At 44.7% G+C, this 16,773-nt stretch overlaps 1 protein-coding gene across 1 annotated transcript; it reads right to left on the bottom strand.

The window, feature by feature from the left end:
• Positions 1–2,935: 2,935 nt before the first annotated feature.
• Positions 2,936–9,168, bottom strand: LOC127293860 (uncharacterized). Its single transcript, XM_051323547.2, has 6 exons — positions 8,983–9,168; positions 7,155–7,316; positions 6,593–6,765; positions 4,001–6,476; positions 3,340–3,477; positions 2,936–3,259 (listed from the first exon to the last, which is right to left on the bottom strand). The coding sequence occupies exons 1-6, from the start codon at positions 9,124–9,126 to the stop codon at positions 3,221–3,223; spliced, it is 3,132 nt and encodes a 1,043-aa protein (XP_051179507.1). The 5' UTR covers positions 9,127–9,168; the 3' UTR covers positions 2,936–3,220.
• Positions 9,169–16,773: the final 7,605 nt, after the last annotated feature.

Below are 16,773 nucleotides of genomic sequence, written 5' to 3'. Positions count from 1 at the left end.
AGGTGTTGGATTGTCGCTGAATCAGTAGTCACGTCGATTTTTATGTTTTCCGAACTAATTGATATGCCATACGTATATGTGTGCATGCCTCCTTCCGTTTCGTTACGTGAGGCCATTTTATATCTGCACGGTATTGTGAACAAAAAGTTAAGAAAAATCTGGAGATCAGTTCAAATTTGGCTAACAGACATTATAGATAGCAGTTTGGACATTACCGGTACGACCAGCTCACCGAGCAGAAAAAACTAGAGACATATTCATAATTTTGTGTCAGGCTAGCAATTTTATTTTGTGGATTCATGCAAAATAGACAGAAAAAATCTAGTGTTGAATTTTTCTATTGAGAAAAGATGTAGATCTAAGAAGGTGGTTGATGCTGATTTCTAGAGTGTCAGGTTTGACCAGCACATGCGTTGCATCTCGATCCGGACTGGCCGCTTATTTTCTAAAAATTGGCATCAACCCTAGGATGTTACCAATCGTTTTCCAGAAATGAGCACATGAGTATGAGTAGTTGGTCTGCTTTTACCATACGTGCGTGCCTTGGATTCTTTCTTTTTCTTGAACGCTGTCTTTGGATTCTAAGAACATCTTCACCGGAAGTCCTAAATAGCCGTAGATAGGTACGACAATGTCTTATTAGAAGCGTCGGCATCCACTCTTCAATTTGGAAAGAGGTTGCACACACCGACGATACTGATAATAATCCCCCCCCCCCCCCCCCCCCAAAAAAACTTTGAACAAGCAAATGTAAATAAACTGCAACATTTCATTCAAATTTGGAAATATTTACAAAAATTGGAATGAAATTTGAACTAAACTAGATTAAAATAATAAAACCTAATCTCTTGGCCTTAGGTAGGGGCTCGCGACGGCCTGCCACCCGACTCTCCACCCTTGCTTCGCACGTGCAGCATGGCCGCCGCCGACACCAGAGCTTGCCGGTCGCGTTGCGCCTTCTCAGCGCTACCTGCCACTGGCGAGATTCCTCGTTCTGGGCGAGTCTCGCTGCCTCACGGACGGCCGCCTCAGTCTGGAGCTGAGAGTTGAGCTCAAGCAACCTCCGCTGCTCGGCCGCCAGTAGGAGGCAACCTGCCTCCTCCGTGGCCACCCGCTCGCGCGAGATCGCGAGGGCATGCTCGAAGTTGGTGACATCGATCTCCTCGAGTTCTTACTCCTTCAGTCTCCGGAAGCGTTATATGTTCAACGAGGCTAGCATCGATCGTTGCCTTCCCCTGGTCGTCGCGGAACTGGTCCTCCTCGCCCCACTACGATGCCTCCTCCGCTGCCTCGGCGTCCAGATCTGCTATGACCGTGTTGTTCCACTCGTTGAAGTCGGAGTCGTCGAAGTTGAGGTCCGACAGCTCGAAGTCGGTGTTGGCCTGCATCGTGCGGCCTTTCCGATCTAGCATCGAGTCGGTGGTCGCGAGCTGGCGTGCAATTGTTGTGTAGAGACGAGTTCAACGGAGGAAGAGTAGAGCGGTAGTGGTAAAGCAGCTAGTGCGGTAAAGGTGAGCGGAGAGAACACACTAAATAGGTGGTGGCGATCCATCACAGAGCATCTGAGGCGTTGCATTTAAGGCGGCGTCTCCCCATGGAGAACCGGTGACTTCATTAACGGCAACCCACTACAGAGCATCCAAAACATCGCATTTAAGGATGGGGCTGGCCCTAGAGTCACTGACATGCTGGTTCTGCCCCTGAAATCCGACATGGCATTGTACGCTGGCCAGTGTTCAGCGTCTTGTTGGTAGGGGCCGGCACGGGATTACCGGCGCTTCTATTGGGCTGGGCGCGCCGGTGTGGCCCAAAAACAACGTAGGACCATGAACTCGCTATTGAGGTTGCGATGGAACGTGTCCGTGGAGATGCTAATACTTGAATCTTTTGTGCGTACTTTATAATAGATCTAAGCTATTTTAATTTGGACCCATGGCATGATCAATGTACAAAATAACTTTAAATAGGCAATATATTTTTCTTTTGTACTTATGTGTCAAGTACTTATTTGTTCATTTTTTTTTGTTATACGTAACAAGCCGTATCTTTTAAACTCAGTCCTAAAAATTATGGTGAACATATAGTATATATTTTTAGCATATGTGGATGAACGTGGTAACTTTACTTTGCATCCTTATATTGCTTTTAGTATATAATAGAAATAGAAATAGATAGATTTGGATCACAACATAAGAAACATCACATGCACAGGGAGACAACAAAGGAGAGGAACACACGTTTGCCACATCTTATTTCCTTTTATTTGTGTTATGCCAGTGAAAACTACTATAACTACATTGAACTATGCCCGCTTTGTTATCTTTACCTTGCATTTATGGGTTGGACTGATCTTTAATGGCAGTAGGGACGAATCTGCTGCAAATTGAACTGTCATGCATGTTATCGGTGTTTCCATGGTGTCCCATCGTGCCCTTTCATTGTGTTCGGCTTTACTACTTGTTTGAAATTGCAGTAGCATAATAATCTCCTGCCCTGATTTTTTTACAACCTAATCAACGATGCATGCAGATCTATCACAACATCACCAGTAGCTTTTCAAATTTCCGCAAGATCTTAGCATCCTTATCTCCTAAGAGCAGCATCTCAAATATAATTTTTCCACACCCCTTTATTATTTGTAACAAGACAGGAATGAACGAAAATAGCAGCAAATATGGTATGCAGAACACAATAGCAAGCAGGAACAAAGAACAGTTAGACCATATCTGTTCCGGATAGCATCTACCAGTATTATTTAACAGCTTGCTGAGCTGATGACAACTTCCAACTTTTGTGGCATTGGGTGAAGTAAAGAAGCAATTTAACTTTGTTTATGAGCTGATGATAATTCCAACTTTGCAGCATTGTGTTAAGTCAAGAACTGGGTGTTCTGAACCGTCCATATGCTTCGGAGGATAAGCATACAAGTTCAAGCTAGGCAACAAGAAAAGAAATACTGTATTAGAAAGAAACTAAGAGGAACACATCATTTGGCTTGCTCTCATTTGAGAGCAGTAGCAAAATTGCAACATTATTGTCTGGCAGAAAGTTGGTGCACATCTTACTTTCTTCCGAAATGGAAGTTTCTAAAGTTTGTTTTGTGAGCACAATATACAGGAGAAGAGATTCTGGTGACATCCATGTTCTGCAGGAAGTGTATGTGTGAAATGGCAAACAGAATGGGAAGTGAGTAGGATATACTTGTTCTGATTCAACCAAGTCACTGTTTCTGGTCTTCCTCTAATTTTCTCCATGCAGCCTGACAAGTAGTCCAAAAAGTGTAAGGTTTGATACTTTCAGTGTTTCTAAATGATGGGTTAGTGTAAAAGAATCAATTACCTTGTCTCTCTCGATCTTGGAGAGATGTGGCTTCACCGAGCTCCCCAGCCCCTCTCCTCCCCATGCATCAAGAAGCTCTTTCTCCCTTGCTCTTCTGCGCTCCTGCTTCCATTCCCCCTCTGATTTTCTACATGCGGCCTGGCAAGTAGTCGAAACATTGTAAGGGCTGGTATGTTCGAAAATGGTGAATGGAACCTGGGTGCGCGCACCCATTTATGAAAAGTTTTAAAAAATGCTATTTAAAAGTTTCCAAAAAATGTGAAGTAAATTTTTGCATGTAGATATTATGTTGATACTTACTCGTGTGTGTTTTCACGGAAAAATACCATTGTGTGTGACCTACACAAAAATGACAAAATGCAAATTCCTATTCATGTGAATAGTACAAATTCCTGTTCACTATTCTCATTTGGACATTTTGTCATTTTTATGCAGGCCACACACAATGCTATTTTATCGTGAAAACTCACACGAGTAAGTAGGAACATAATATGTACATGCAAAATTTTACTTCGTATTTTTTTGAAACTTTTAAATAGTATTTTTTTTGAACTTTTCGTAAATGGGTGCGCGCGTACCCAGGTTCCATTCGTCCGGGTCGCTGGTATGTTTGATATCTATAGGCGAATGGTTAATATAATAGTCTAATAGAACCCATTACCTTCTCACTCTCAACCTTGGAGAGACGGGGTTTCACCGAGCTCCCCAGCCCCTCACCTCCCCATGCATCCAGAAGTTTCTTCTCCCTTGCTCTTCTGCGCTCTTCAGCGGGGTTTAAGATGCGTGTTGCATTTTCTTCAGCAGCAGCAGCCTCCTGCTTGGCTTGCTCAAGTTTCGTTGGACGCCTTACAAAGATGTCGGCCAGACTTCCGGCTGCTCCATCTGCATATTGTGTATCACTTTTCTTTACCAAAAGTGTATCACCGTCACCCTTCTTTTCATGCTCCATCTTCTCCTTTTCAAGACTGGAGACATGTTTAACTAATATCTGATCTAAACTATCAGATGCTTTGTCGTTGTTACCATGCTTTTTCTGATCAATCTGCACTCCTGTTACCTTCTCACTCTCAACCTTGGACTTGGAGAGATGCGGCTTCACTGAGCTCCCCAGCCCCTCTCCTCCCCATGAATCGAGAAGCTCCTTCTCCCTTCTTCTTCTTCTACGCTCTTCAGCTGGGTTGAAGGTACTTATCGAATTTTCTTCCGCAGCAGCAGCCTCCTGCTTGACTTGCTCAAGCGTTGGGCGCCTGACAAAGATGTCAGCCAGACCTCCAGCTGCTCCATCTGCATACTGTGTATCACTCTTCATTACCAAGAGTGTATCACTATCACCCTTCTTTTCATGCTCCATCTTCTCCTTTTCAAGCCTGGAGACATGTTTAACTAAGATCTTATCTGGACTATGAGATGCTTTGTCGTTGTTGCCATGTTTTTCCTTATCAGTCTGCACACTAGTCTTTGCTTCTGCCAACGTGTTCCTCTTTTCATATTCCATCTTCTCCCTTTCTAGTCGACTGACACGTTTTACTAAGACTTGATCCAAACTTTCGGATGATGTGGCATTGTTACCATACTTCCGCTGATCATTTGACACAACCCTCTGTCCTTCTCCTAAGGCATTCCTCTTCTCATATTCCATTTTCTCCCTTTCCAGTCTGGGTATGCGCTTCACTAAAATCTCATCTAAACTCACAGTTGTGTTATGACAGTCCTTCTGCGGATCTTTCTGCATGTTGCTTTGTCCTTGTTCGATTGATTTCTTCTTTTCCATCTCCAATCTATTGACTGGCTTAACAAACACCTTATCGAGGCCAAAATCTAATGCACTGTCATCCTTAGTACAGAAACTTTTAAGTGCTTCAAGCTTTGCAGCTTCAATTCGAGTCAATCTTTTACCGCCCTTGTTACCCTTTGCACCTAAGGGTGGTAGCCGGTGTGAAATTAAAATTTTGTTCTCTTTGTCTTCTTGTGAAGAAACAGGACAGGCTTGGATGCAATTGCTTTCTTCACCCGATCCCCTGGAATCACAATTCATCTTTAAATCGCTGTCACACAAGATTTCAGGCTGAGCTTTCTGGTATCCAGATTCTTCGGTGCTGGCTTGCACATCTTTGTAGCTTCCTTCAGATTCTTCGGTGCTGGCTTGCAACACTTTGTAGCTTCCTTCAGAAGAATCAATGCGCCCCTTGCTCTTTTTGGCTTCCAATATCTCCTTCTCAAGCCTAGACACACTCTTTACAAGAATGCTGCCCAGGTCAGAAGCAGATTCTAGTGCATTAGCGTTGTCCCCTGTAAGTTGGCTCTGAATATCCTGTGCAACAGGTTTTACTGAAGTGACTTTTCTGCCTGCTTCTTTTGCTTCCTTAACTTCCCTTTCGAGTTTGGAAAGATGCTTGACCAAGAACTTGTCCAGACTAGGTAAATCAGACGAGACTTCTTTCGGTCCTTGTATATCAATAAAGCTGGCTGCAGTGGAATACCTTCTTGACTGTGATCTGTGTGATCCAGCGGCAGTATAGTTCACGGACTTCAGTTCATGGTAGTTACCCTTATCATTTTGAAGGGCTGCATTTAGGCCAGATGTTGCAACAATGACCGCTAAAGAGGCAAGCTCGTCTTCATGAAGAGCTTTTATCCTTACAAGCATAATGTTCACAAGATCAGTGGGTTGTTCTAGATTAGCGGTGTTGAAATCAGATGGAATGGTGCTGGTTCTGAAGGTTTTGGTATTGAGTTTAAAATCATTTGTTTCTTCATTGTTACAGTCACCCAGCTGCCGTTCAGCTTCAGAATTCACATCAGTAGTATCAATGGCATCCGGATTTTGGCTAATTTTCCATAGTAGCTCCTTGAACTCTTCTTGGTTTGACGAATCAGGAGAGTTTGCAAGTTTAAGAAATGCCTTCTTCAATGCAGCAGCAACCTCCATATCAACCTCAAAACCAGTCTGAAAGGAAGCTGTTACCTTGTGAGTTGATCTTTCTCCAGTTTGTGCTGAGGATTCTACCTCATACTGCTGATTTGGGCAGTCTGGTCTGTCATACATCATGACACCTAACACTCTAGCTTTTTCAAATGCTTCAGTCGCATGCAACTTTGCCTTTTCCATAAGTTCTTCAGCTTCTTTGTTTTGGATCCTGTTGCAAAGATAAAATAAAAGAATATATCAAGAACAATAAGAATATTAGAAGAATAAATCAAGCGTAGTCGGCATAAGATTAGACCTGATAGAATCAGATAAACATAATCTCACCTGGCAGCCTGAAGAATTCTACACCATGAAGCCTCAACCATAGCAGTTTTGCGAGCTTCCATTGCCTTGCTGGCTGCTTCTCTAGCTGCAATTTTCTCCCTTGCCATCCTAGTATAGTGAGGATTTGCATTTCCAAGAGTATCATGCAGGGATGCGGTCATACCAGCAGTCTCCTGCAGAAGATAAAAGACAACTATTATTCTCATCCTGCAAAAATAATTTGTAATCGATTTCCCTCTTCTTCTTTTTTTTTAATCCCAGACAGAGAAGATAACTGAGGTACGATGATTTCAAATTGCAAGTTCCTCGTCACGAAATGCATTAAAATGCAGAATCAAGATTTTAAAGGCCAATGAACAAAAACAAAAGTAAATTCCACTTTGATTAGCAGGTGGGAATCTGCAGTATCCTGTCAGTGGCAACGGAGACTACGGAGTTTATTAGAACCTGGTCTAATGTGCAAAATGATCCTGGGTCCACTTGTGACCTAGTCTCAAATGCAGTTTACTCTAAAGAAATATCACCAAAGAATGACGATTCATTTGTACTATCCATTAAGTACCTGAAGACGCTTTATCTTTCTCTTCAAGTATGATTCAGTCTTCTTCCTGGGGATCCAATCATTAGATGAACCACTTCTGCGAATAAGAGATTTCTTGAACTGGGATGTCGACTTATTCACAGATTTCAAAATGGAGCTTCCACATTCTCTTGAGCCCGGACTCTGAATAAATATATCAATGCCAATAGAATTGCTGTTAGCTAAGTTCTTCAAAGAAGTAGGTCAAACAAGTAGGAAATAGAACAAGTAAGAAATGCATGTTTGCAATGCTTAATTGGGCTTTGTTCAAGCAGAGCAAAACGAACCTGGAAGTTATCAAACAAAAATATAAAAGACAGACCCATAGCCAGACAGTCTGATTTTCACATATGCACACATTGACATTATTTGCCTGTAAAGTTGTCATATACAAATATAACTAAGAACTTAATTATCTTAATGAGTGCTCGTAAATTTCTATTAAGTAAGGCCAGCTCAGCTTGGTCACAGTAAATATTACGTATTAAAGTAACAACTACAAGCATTTTCACACACCGGGAACTTAACGCCTCTATAAATCCATGTCTTACATAGCGGTTCAGGTTTCTGAGTGCTCCAGTCATTTAAAACTAATAGGTGCAAATAATCATAAGCCCATGATGTGGTTAAATCAGACTCAAAAAAATTATTATTTGAGTCTCATTTAACCACATCATGGACTTATAATAAATTCTATTGTCCACACCTTCTGTTTGCTTCTTATAATCATAAGTCCGTGATGTGGTTAAATCAGACTCAAATAACAAATTTTATTGTGCTGACACTTGAGTTATGTAAGGCTAGAAATGATATAAATTCTCAAAATCTTGTCTACATCCACATAAAATTGAACTATAAATCAGAATATCAGGTCAGTTAGCAGTAATGAAACACATGTTGCCCTAGCCCCTAAGTCTTGGTAATAAAAAAAGATAAATAGGAGAAATATAGCTGCACTTTCGAAGTTGCTAGTATTAACAGTTTCTGGTGACACCTTTCGTCATTTGGTTCTAGATGGGACAAATTCTATTGGTTCACCCGATTTCACATCTCAATTCAACGCAACTCCCACATGAATCTTCATATAAAAAAATCCCCAATCAAGCTAGAGGCTAAGGAATCGCAAGGTGACGAGGTAACCACATTATTTGTAAGGAAATGACTTGAGTACATTGCAGCAACTACCAACAGAGCTCAGGTCGTCATATGTTGGACTTGGAGATATACTTGAACTTAATTTAAGGAAGAATCATGTGTAACGCATTTACTCTAACCCGGTAACCCCATACCACCATACGTGGAACCAACCAAAAATTAGTGTCTCTGTAAAGTACATGATGAAAAATCACACTGGCGTGGAATCAGTTAACATAGTACAAGCAATTCCACAAATATTCTAGAGCAAATTCGCAGGCTATGAGTAAACATACTGCAAGCTTTCGTACAAATTAACACCCAGACACTCGCAGTTGCAGCAATTCGTATGAAACACCAAATCATACACGGTCCTGCTATTACTAGACTGCACAGTTAACGGACATGACAGTAAGTTGAATGATATCACCAGGGAAGGCCCAACGTGGACTAGGGTTTTCCTGAGGGGGTTTAGCCGTAGCGATTGCGAAGCACTATGTGTACGGGATGAGGCCGTACATCGAACGAAACCACCGCTGGCCCAAGGGCACCCAAAAAATTCCCCGTGCGGAACTGGCGTTCGAAAACCGGAGGAGCCACCCAGAGTTCCAATCGGACCGCAGAGGACACGGAAAGTGAGGCCTGATGGAGGCGGGAGGAGGGGTATCGAGCGAACCTTGCGGGCGACTCCGCCGCTGCGGGTGGGGGATCCCTTCCTCCGGGAGGACGGCGGCGAGATGCAGCGGGCCCCGCCGCCGTCTGCGGCGGCGGCGGCGGCGGCGGCGGAAGGCGGCGAGGAGGTCGGGGAGGAGGTGGACATGGGGGATCGCGCCACCGGAGATCCTCGAGGAGAAGGGGCGGGGGAGGAGAGGGTTTGGATTCGAATGGGATCGGAGGGGAGGAGATCGGGGGAGAAGTAGCCGTTGTTGCGAACTCGGACCGGGTTGATTGAAATTGAAACGCGGGTGGGGATTGCGACAGGGAGCGGCGAGAGGGGTTAGCGCTGACCTGGCCGCTTTATGGCGCCACGTCACAGGAGTAATTGCTTATGTAAACGCACGGTTTTATTTGGGAATTTTTTTTTTGGAAAACGCTGACGTTCCCCCGGAGGAACAGCGTTTTGATCCCCCGCCTCGTACGCACGCCACACGTCCCTACGGAGCAGAAGAAAACGGGTAGCACATGGCGGGGCCCACCCATCTTCCACCACGACCTTATCCTTTCGTGCAGATTTTTCCCCAATCTTCTCTCCCACGAGCCTGCGTCCATGGCTGGAGATGGAGCACCGCGCGCCCCACGCTGCTGCACCACCACCTCCCCTACCCCGCCATGGCTACCATCCCTCCTCCCTGCTCCGCGCAGCCCCGCCATGATTCACTCCGTCCGCCATAGCCGGATGCGAGACCCAGGGGAGGTCACCGGCCGAGGAGCCGATGATGCGAGCGGCGTCAGCGGCTGCTACATGCGGGGTCGTCGTAAGCTACAAGGGCGGCGACAGCTACTACATGGTCACCGGCCTCTGCTACATGTCGCGTCGGCGGCGGCTGGGCCTGCTACAATAGGCAAAGGTTGCTGCTACGATGGGCGTCGGCGACTGCTACATGCGGCGTCGGCGTCGGCGTCTGCTACAAGGGCAGCGGCTGCTGCTACATAAGCGCCACCCTCTGCTACTTGACGCGGCGCAGCTGCTACAACTGGCGGAGGCTGCTGCTACGACGGGCTTCACCGGCTGCTACATGGGTCAGCTACGGCTGCGACAAGCTGCGGCGACCTGCTACAAGCGGCGATGGTCATTGCTACAAGTAGCGGCGGTGGTTGCTACAGACGGTGCTGTCGAGGGTACTCCGTGGCAATGCCCTCCGTATGGGGCTTAGGGTAGATGGAATCATGTGGGCTGACACGAGACATCGGTTATCAAACAAGCGGGGAGAGCGATTTACCTAGGTTCGGGGCTCTCGATGAGGTAAAACTCTTACGTCCTGCCTGTCTGATCTTGATTATGAAAATATCGAATTACAATGGGGTGCCGAAGGTTTCGGCTGTGATCTCGCCGGGAGACTAAGTTCTATAATGACCTAGTTCTAGACTTGCGGTGGCTATGATTACTATGATTGCGGGTGTCCCTCGGCAGCCCCTCTCCTGGTTCTTATATTGGGAGCCAGGTCTCGAGAGATCTGTCCGGGTATGACGAGGTTACAGAGAGCCCTAGATCTAGACTTTCCTTGTATTCTTCGTGTTCTTGCCTTGTGCTTCAAGAATCCTTCTTCGGAACCAATGCTACAGCCCACCTGGTCGTCGAGTGTCTTCATGGGCCCCTAGCTGGGCCGTAGGAGGTAGTACAATAATAGTTATCCGAGGGGTAATGCCCACATCAGTAGACCCCGAGTGACTGGCCGAAGAAACTTCGGGCAGGGACTAAAAATGTGTCTTCTGTTTGAATCTTCATTCCTGCCGGGAAAAACTTAACTTTCTTGTAATAGTAGTATCTTCTTTATCGGGTGCGCGTTCAGCGCTCCCGATGGGAGTAGCCCCCCGAGTCTAGACACGGATGCTGGCAACCGTGTGTAGACTCAAGTTGTTCTACTTGAATATTTCCTCAGTCGAAACTTTTTGCAAACTGTTATGGTCATCCGATATATATCTTTTCATCGGGTCTTCATTTCTTTCAAGCAAGATTTAGTACGTAAAGGATATCGAGTAACGTGCCCGGTTTTTACCGGTTAACTGCCGATGGTAAAACAACGTTACCCTACGCAGAATCAAGTCCCCGGGCATGATTCTGGGCCATGCAAAAAATCTTCTGGTCCATAAGTTTTATCGGGTGTGTATCCAGCACTCCCGATGGGAGTAGCCCCCGAGTCTGGACGCGGATACTTGCAACCGAGTGCAGACTCAGCCCAAACCTACTCAAATACTCCGGTTTTTCTTCGGATACTTCTGATGCAATCTCTAGTGCAAAAAGTCTTTGAGACCAAATTCTGTCGGGTGCGCGTCCAGCGTTCCTGATGGGAGTAGCCCCAGAGCCTAGGCACGGATGCTCGCATATGTGTGTATAGACTCAAACCGATCCACTCTATAGTTTTTAATTTCTTTCGAATGCTTCATGCGGAGTCGATATTTCTTGTGACATCACTGATGACGTGATTACTGCTGCGATCTGACTGACATGACATGACCTAGCGGGCCTACCCTACTTCTGCGCAGTTCAGCTTGGGGAATGACCAGTATTTTGTGCAGTTACCGAGACGTCTCCTCGGTTTCCGCGCATAGTGATGAAAAGATCCTTTAATAAATCAGAAACAACGACACGTGGTTGCCTAATCCCAAACTCTCTTTAGTTTATAACTGCATAGGGAAGATTTTACCCTTTTTACCCTTTCTTCTCGCAACCCTTCTTCCTTTCTCACAACTGCTGCGCCACCGTTGCCGTTCTTTAGACCTTCTCCAGATCTCTCTCACGATGGTAAAGAAGAAGAATCTTACTCTCGCCGCCGGTGCTATGACTAGCGGCGCCACCACCAAAGCTCTGCCAAGTACCAAGGAAGGGTGCATCGGATGCCTCCGCCTCAGCTCCTGCACTGCTCGCGCCGGAGAGCTCCATGGCCGGACCTGCGCCTGGCGATTGGCCAGCATCCACAACCACCAAGCTTGACGAGAAGAGGGTCCGGAGCCTCGGCATAATCTCATCTGACGAGGGGAACGTCATTCTCCCAGGTGCGGCTTCACGCCCCAATCCCCCGCCGGTTTTACTATGATGTTCTTGTCTTTCCTTTATCGTGGTCTTTCCCTTCCTGCTCATGAATTCCTCAGGCGCCTCCTTTGTGTGTATGAGATCCAATTGTGGCAGTTAACCCCCAATTCGATCCTCCATCTCGCTAACTTTCTCACCTTATGTGAGGCTTTCCTGGGCATCGAACCTCATTTCGGTTTATGGAAGAAGATCTCCTTCGTGAAGAGATACAACTGTAGTAACGGGTCCTTCGTCACCGGCGGAGTTGGATTCGTTGTCCGCAAAGAAGTTAATTACTTCAGTTTTCCAATGAGGGAGTCTGTCCAAGGATGGAGGTTGAAGTGGTTCTATATCAAAGATTCATCAGCTTCCGACATGCAACTCCCACGTTTTACGGATGTCCTCGAGGCTGTGCTCAGGAGATCTTGGAAGAATATCCTATCACCCGAAGAGAAACCAACAGCCGACAAATTATTCGAGAGAGTTCTTCGAATCAAAGAGTCTAATGGCCAAACCATGATAGGCACCGAGGTAGCCGCCGTTTTCCTGAAACATCGAGTCTAGCCGATCATGTCTAGGGCCCACCCGATGTGGTTGTATTCAAGGCCCAAGGATGAGACCAGAGTGAACGTTGCCGAACTATCCGAGAAAGAATTGCTTGATGAAGTTAGGCGCTTGACTCATTTTAGTCAAGAAGACTCGATTCCACTTCTATCTCTTCAAATTCCTTTCGATGCTGACCATCCACCGAACGAGGTATTTCCCCCTTTGTATTTGTATCAACTCATTGCTTCCAAACATATATTTTCATTATCCTTACTCAATTCTTTCGACAGATCCTGATAGTTCATGAACATTTTCAAGATATGTCCGACGACAATCTTGAAGAAAGAAACTCTTCCATTCTTGTAGAATCCCGTACTGAAGAAAATGTAAATCCAGAAGATGAAGACAACGATCCGATGAATCCTAAAGCTTTTTCCATAGATCCTAAATCCCTTGCTGACGATACAAGTGACACAGCGGAGTCGATCCATGACGATGATGCTGATCGTACTTCCTTTGTTGATGCAGCTATGGAGAAGGTGAATGTGCTGCCTTCGAAGAGGTCGTCTAGGGGGTTCACCGATGAAGACGATCTGTTTGACCTGTGAGTGTTTCCCTCTGCTCCAATCTTTGAGATTTTCTCTTGTATTAATATTCTCATTTTGCCTGGTTCATATGCTTGTAGTGATGAAGGCTTCGTAGAGCTTCCTCCTAAGAAGGCCAAGTCAAGTTCTAGCAAGCCAGCTTTGGCAGCTTCTGAAACTTCGGCTCCCGCAACAATTCCTGAAGCTCAAGTCTCGATAGCTTCTTCCCTTTCTAAAGGGAAGGAGATTCCTTCGATTGCCGTTACAACTTCTCCACTTCCTGAAAAGCCTATAACTTTTCTTATTAACACGCCTGCTGTTAACAACTTCCGAGTATTTATAAACTTCTTTGGGAAGAACTCCATTGCTTTTAATAACTACTTCTATTTGTTTCTCCAGGATATTCGATCAGTCATTTCTTCTTTGGAGGCCTTCGCCTCTCAATTCACCTCACTCAAAGCTGACAAGGTTCGGCTTCAGGAAGAAATTGACTCAACTTCCTCTAAGCTTAATAATGCAATCAAAATAGCTGTCGAATCTCGTCGGAATGCTGATTCCCTGAAGGGAGAGCTTGAGCAGCTAAAGAAGAAACTGAAAGATGAAGAAGCTTCGAAGGCCACTGCCGAAACTCGGAGGAAGGAAAAGGACAACCTCCTTCGCCAATCCATTTTGGCCCTGCTCAGTAATTCTTATCGGCTCAGCCTCTTCTTTAATTTTTCCTTTCTTGGCTTAATTGTAATTACCAAAATTTTCCTTTTTGTTCTTTGCAGAAGCTGCCGATATCCCTGCTGACGCCCTAGAGAAGCTCCAAGATAACTCCCCTGTCGATGCTTTGTCATTGACCCTTGAATCCCACAAACTCATTCAGGCTCTCCTTCAGAAGAATAAAGGAGTCATGCTGAGGATGCACTCAATGATTTTTCCCAAGGCTGACCAAAACAAAACTCTGGAACAACTAACATATACTTTTGCTGTCGACACGAAGTTATTGAGGTATTCAAACGTACTTCACGCACCTACGATGCTCTCCTAGCTTTTCAACTTATGATGGGTCATGGCTTCAAAGCCGATATTGAACAAATGTCCAAGGAGCTACCAAAGGAACAGGATGGGCGGCTTATTGACTTAAGTGTCCATAAAATTTCAGCGCTCAAGTGTGCTCGTCAGCTTCTTGAATTGGTTTCTTCAAACAAATCATCTACTGGCCCAAGCTTGTCAACTCAGACTCAAGCTCCTTGACTTCTTTTCTTGTTGGATTGTAATCTTGTTTGTTTCTAAAACAATTTCCTGTCATAAGACCTTTTTGTTGTAATGAATTCCGTATTGGCAATGTTGCCAATACCCTCTTGCTGTAATACTTTTGACGCTTTTAATCGCACGCTCCCGACGGGAGTGAGTCCAATTGATAAGCTCATTTACCCCATTGTGTTCTTAATGGCATAACTTTGCAGGTATTTCCTGTACCCTCCTTTACCGAAGATTCTTCAGATGGTTCTTCTGAAAATGATCGGCTCCAATGCATGAAGGCTCTGATCGCCCAGATGGAAAAGGATATGTGTGGTATTTATGCCATGGTCGCTGTTATAAAGAAAAAGGGCGAACTAGCCACCGACGCAGAACGATACGCCCTTACTGAGTTGCACAAGGCCATAGAAAGTTTGAATTTTAAGTATCCTAACTTCCTGTTCCTTAACTTCTGTAATAATAAAGATAACCTCTTGACTTTACTTCCTTCATTGCTTCTTGTAGTCATAGCTCTGAACCCATAAAAAGAGAACAAGCGTATTCATGAACGCGTAAATGCCTTGACTCATCTTGCATCTGTTGATGAGGTTTTTTGGAGGAATCAATCAAAAGCTTCCACTGTCGTGAAGTTTCAGGATCGAGTGCAACAAGTGCACCGATTTTTTGACAAGTGCTATATTGGGTTGAGGATAATCTGGAAGACAATGTTTCCTTTGAACGAGGTCCCTCCTACTTTGCTGACTTTGATGTCAAAGTTCAGTAACACCAAGAAGATCCGAGGCTTGATTCGAGCACAGCTTATTGCTGGAGCTAAAGCTGCCTTTGCCCTTGTTCTTTTGAGACATCCTTCCGCAAACTTGATGGCCATTGCCAACGCCGATGGTGATGTAGGACCTCTGTTTCCTAAGGTAGAGATTCCTGCCACCATCGTAATTGAAATACTTGAAGACAGTTCAAAGGCAGTCGAAGAAGCGGAGGCTCCAAAAGAATAGTCCTGAGAAATGTTTATGCTCCTACTGTAAAGTAAATACTTCAGTGCTTGCTGCATATCCGATTGTTCGGATGCTTAGATTTAAACTGATTCGTCGGAAGGGGTATATATGTACCTCCCTTTTGTAATTATGTCTAATGCCGTTGGTAAGAGTTAGTATGAATGGAGTAAATCTTAACTACTCGCTTTACATCTGTATTATGATGTATATGTATGTTTGTCGGCAGAAAATTTCTTTGAGTGATCAGCTCATGTTGCGAGTTTGCGAAACCCGATGTAAGTGCAACTTTGCTTTCAACCGATGATGTATGTTTTGGCGGCAGCTCCTGAGCGAGTTGATGGAACTAAGCCTGCCAATGACTCCGTCGCTCTTAAGTACTTATGTAGTTTAAAGTACCGGTCATGGGTCTTTTTTGTAAGTATATATGTGTTTACCCCTACTATCTGCAGCACTCGTGTAATTTCGAGGCTTTTCTAGCAGAGGGTGAAAGTCTCGTTGATCTTGTCTCGTAGCACTCGTAATTTTAGAGGCTTTAGATGACAATCTTGTGTAAAATTTCGAGTAAACCAATATTCGCTGTAGTATACGAAAAAGGTTCTCGATAAACTTTGTTCGGGTGCCCCGAATTACTGCAATACTTAAGGTAAACGAAACTTGAGTCTTTACTAATATCGTAATCTAAAAACGAAGTGGCTTGAAAAGCCTTATTGAAAGAAAGAAAAATAAATATGCATAATGCTGCCCATCTTCTTTAACTAAGAGGAGGGTTCTTCTTATCTTCGATCTTGTCTAGAGAGTCGGTGGCTTTGGTGGCGTCGATGATTCCATCAGAAGTGCTTGCAGCAAGTGCAAGAGCTTTACTGTCATCGACAGAGGCCTTGCTATCAGCTGCCGAAGCTTTCGGAGTAGGATCATCTGGTTTCTTCTTTAAGTTCTTGGCGCGCTCGTCTTCCTTATCGTCAAGTGCTAACGATTTGGAGGGGAAGTCGATAGGTTCTTGTTTTATTCCAAACTTGGCAGCAATCCTCCGAAACTCGCGATCACAGTTATCTAAGCGTGAAAAACTTCCATAGACTGTGATGTTTATTCCATTGTTCCCTGGCATCTTGAGCTTGAGATACGCATAATGTGTCACATCCATGAACTTGGCATAAGCTCGTCTCCCGAGTATAGCATGGTACTGTGATTCCCAGTTTACTACCTCGAATCCGATCTTTTCCTTCCTGAAATTATCAGGTTTCCCGAAGACAACATTCAGATAAACTTTGCCAAGAGAGCACGCTGGTAAGGTGGGGAGGATTCCATGGAAACATCCTCATTGTAATTCCCATATTTTTGATTGTGTTCGGGAATATCAGATTTAATCCACT

The sequence above is a fragment of the Lolium perenne genome, chromosome 4, assembly GCF_019359855.2.
Source record: "Lolium perenne isolate Kyuss_39 chromosome 4, Kyuss_2.0, whole genome shotgun sequence".
NCBI lineage: Eukaryota > Viridiplantae > Streptophyta > Magnoliopsida > Poales > Poaceae > Lolium > Lolium perenne.
This window is presented reverse-complemented; position numbering and strand designations above follow the sequence as displayed.

Bases quoted from the DNA above. Each gene is read 5' to 3' on its own strand.
- LOC127293860 (XM_051323547.2), bottom strand. From the start codon at position 9,126: ATGTCCACCTCCTCCCCGACCTCCTCGCCGCCTTCCGCCGCCGCCGCC. The intron at 7,317-8,982 runs GTTCGCTCGATA...ATATTTATTCAG, and splicing joins GCGGCGGAGTCGCCCGCAAG to AGTCCGGGCTCAAGAGAATG. The intron at 3,260-3,339 runs GTAATTGATTCT...ACTACTTGTCAG, and splicing joins CCAAGATCGAGAGAGACAAG to GCTGCATGGAGAAAATTAGA.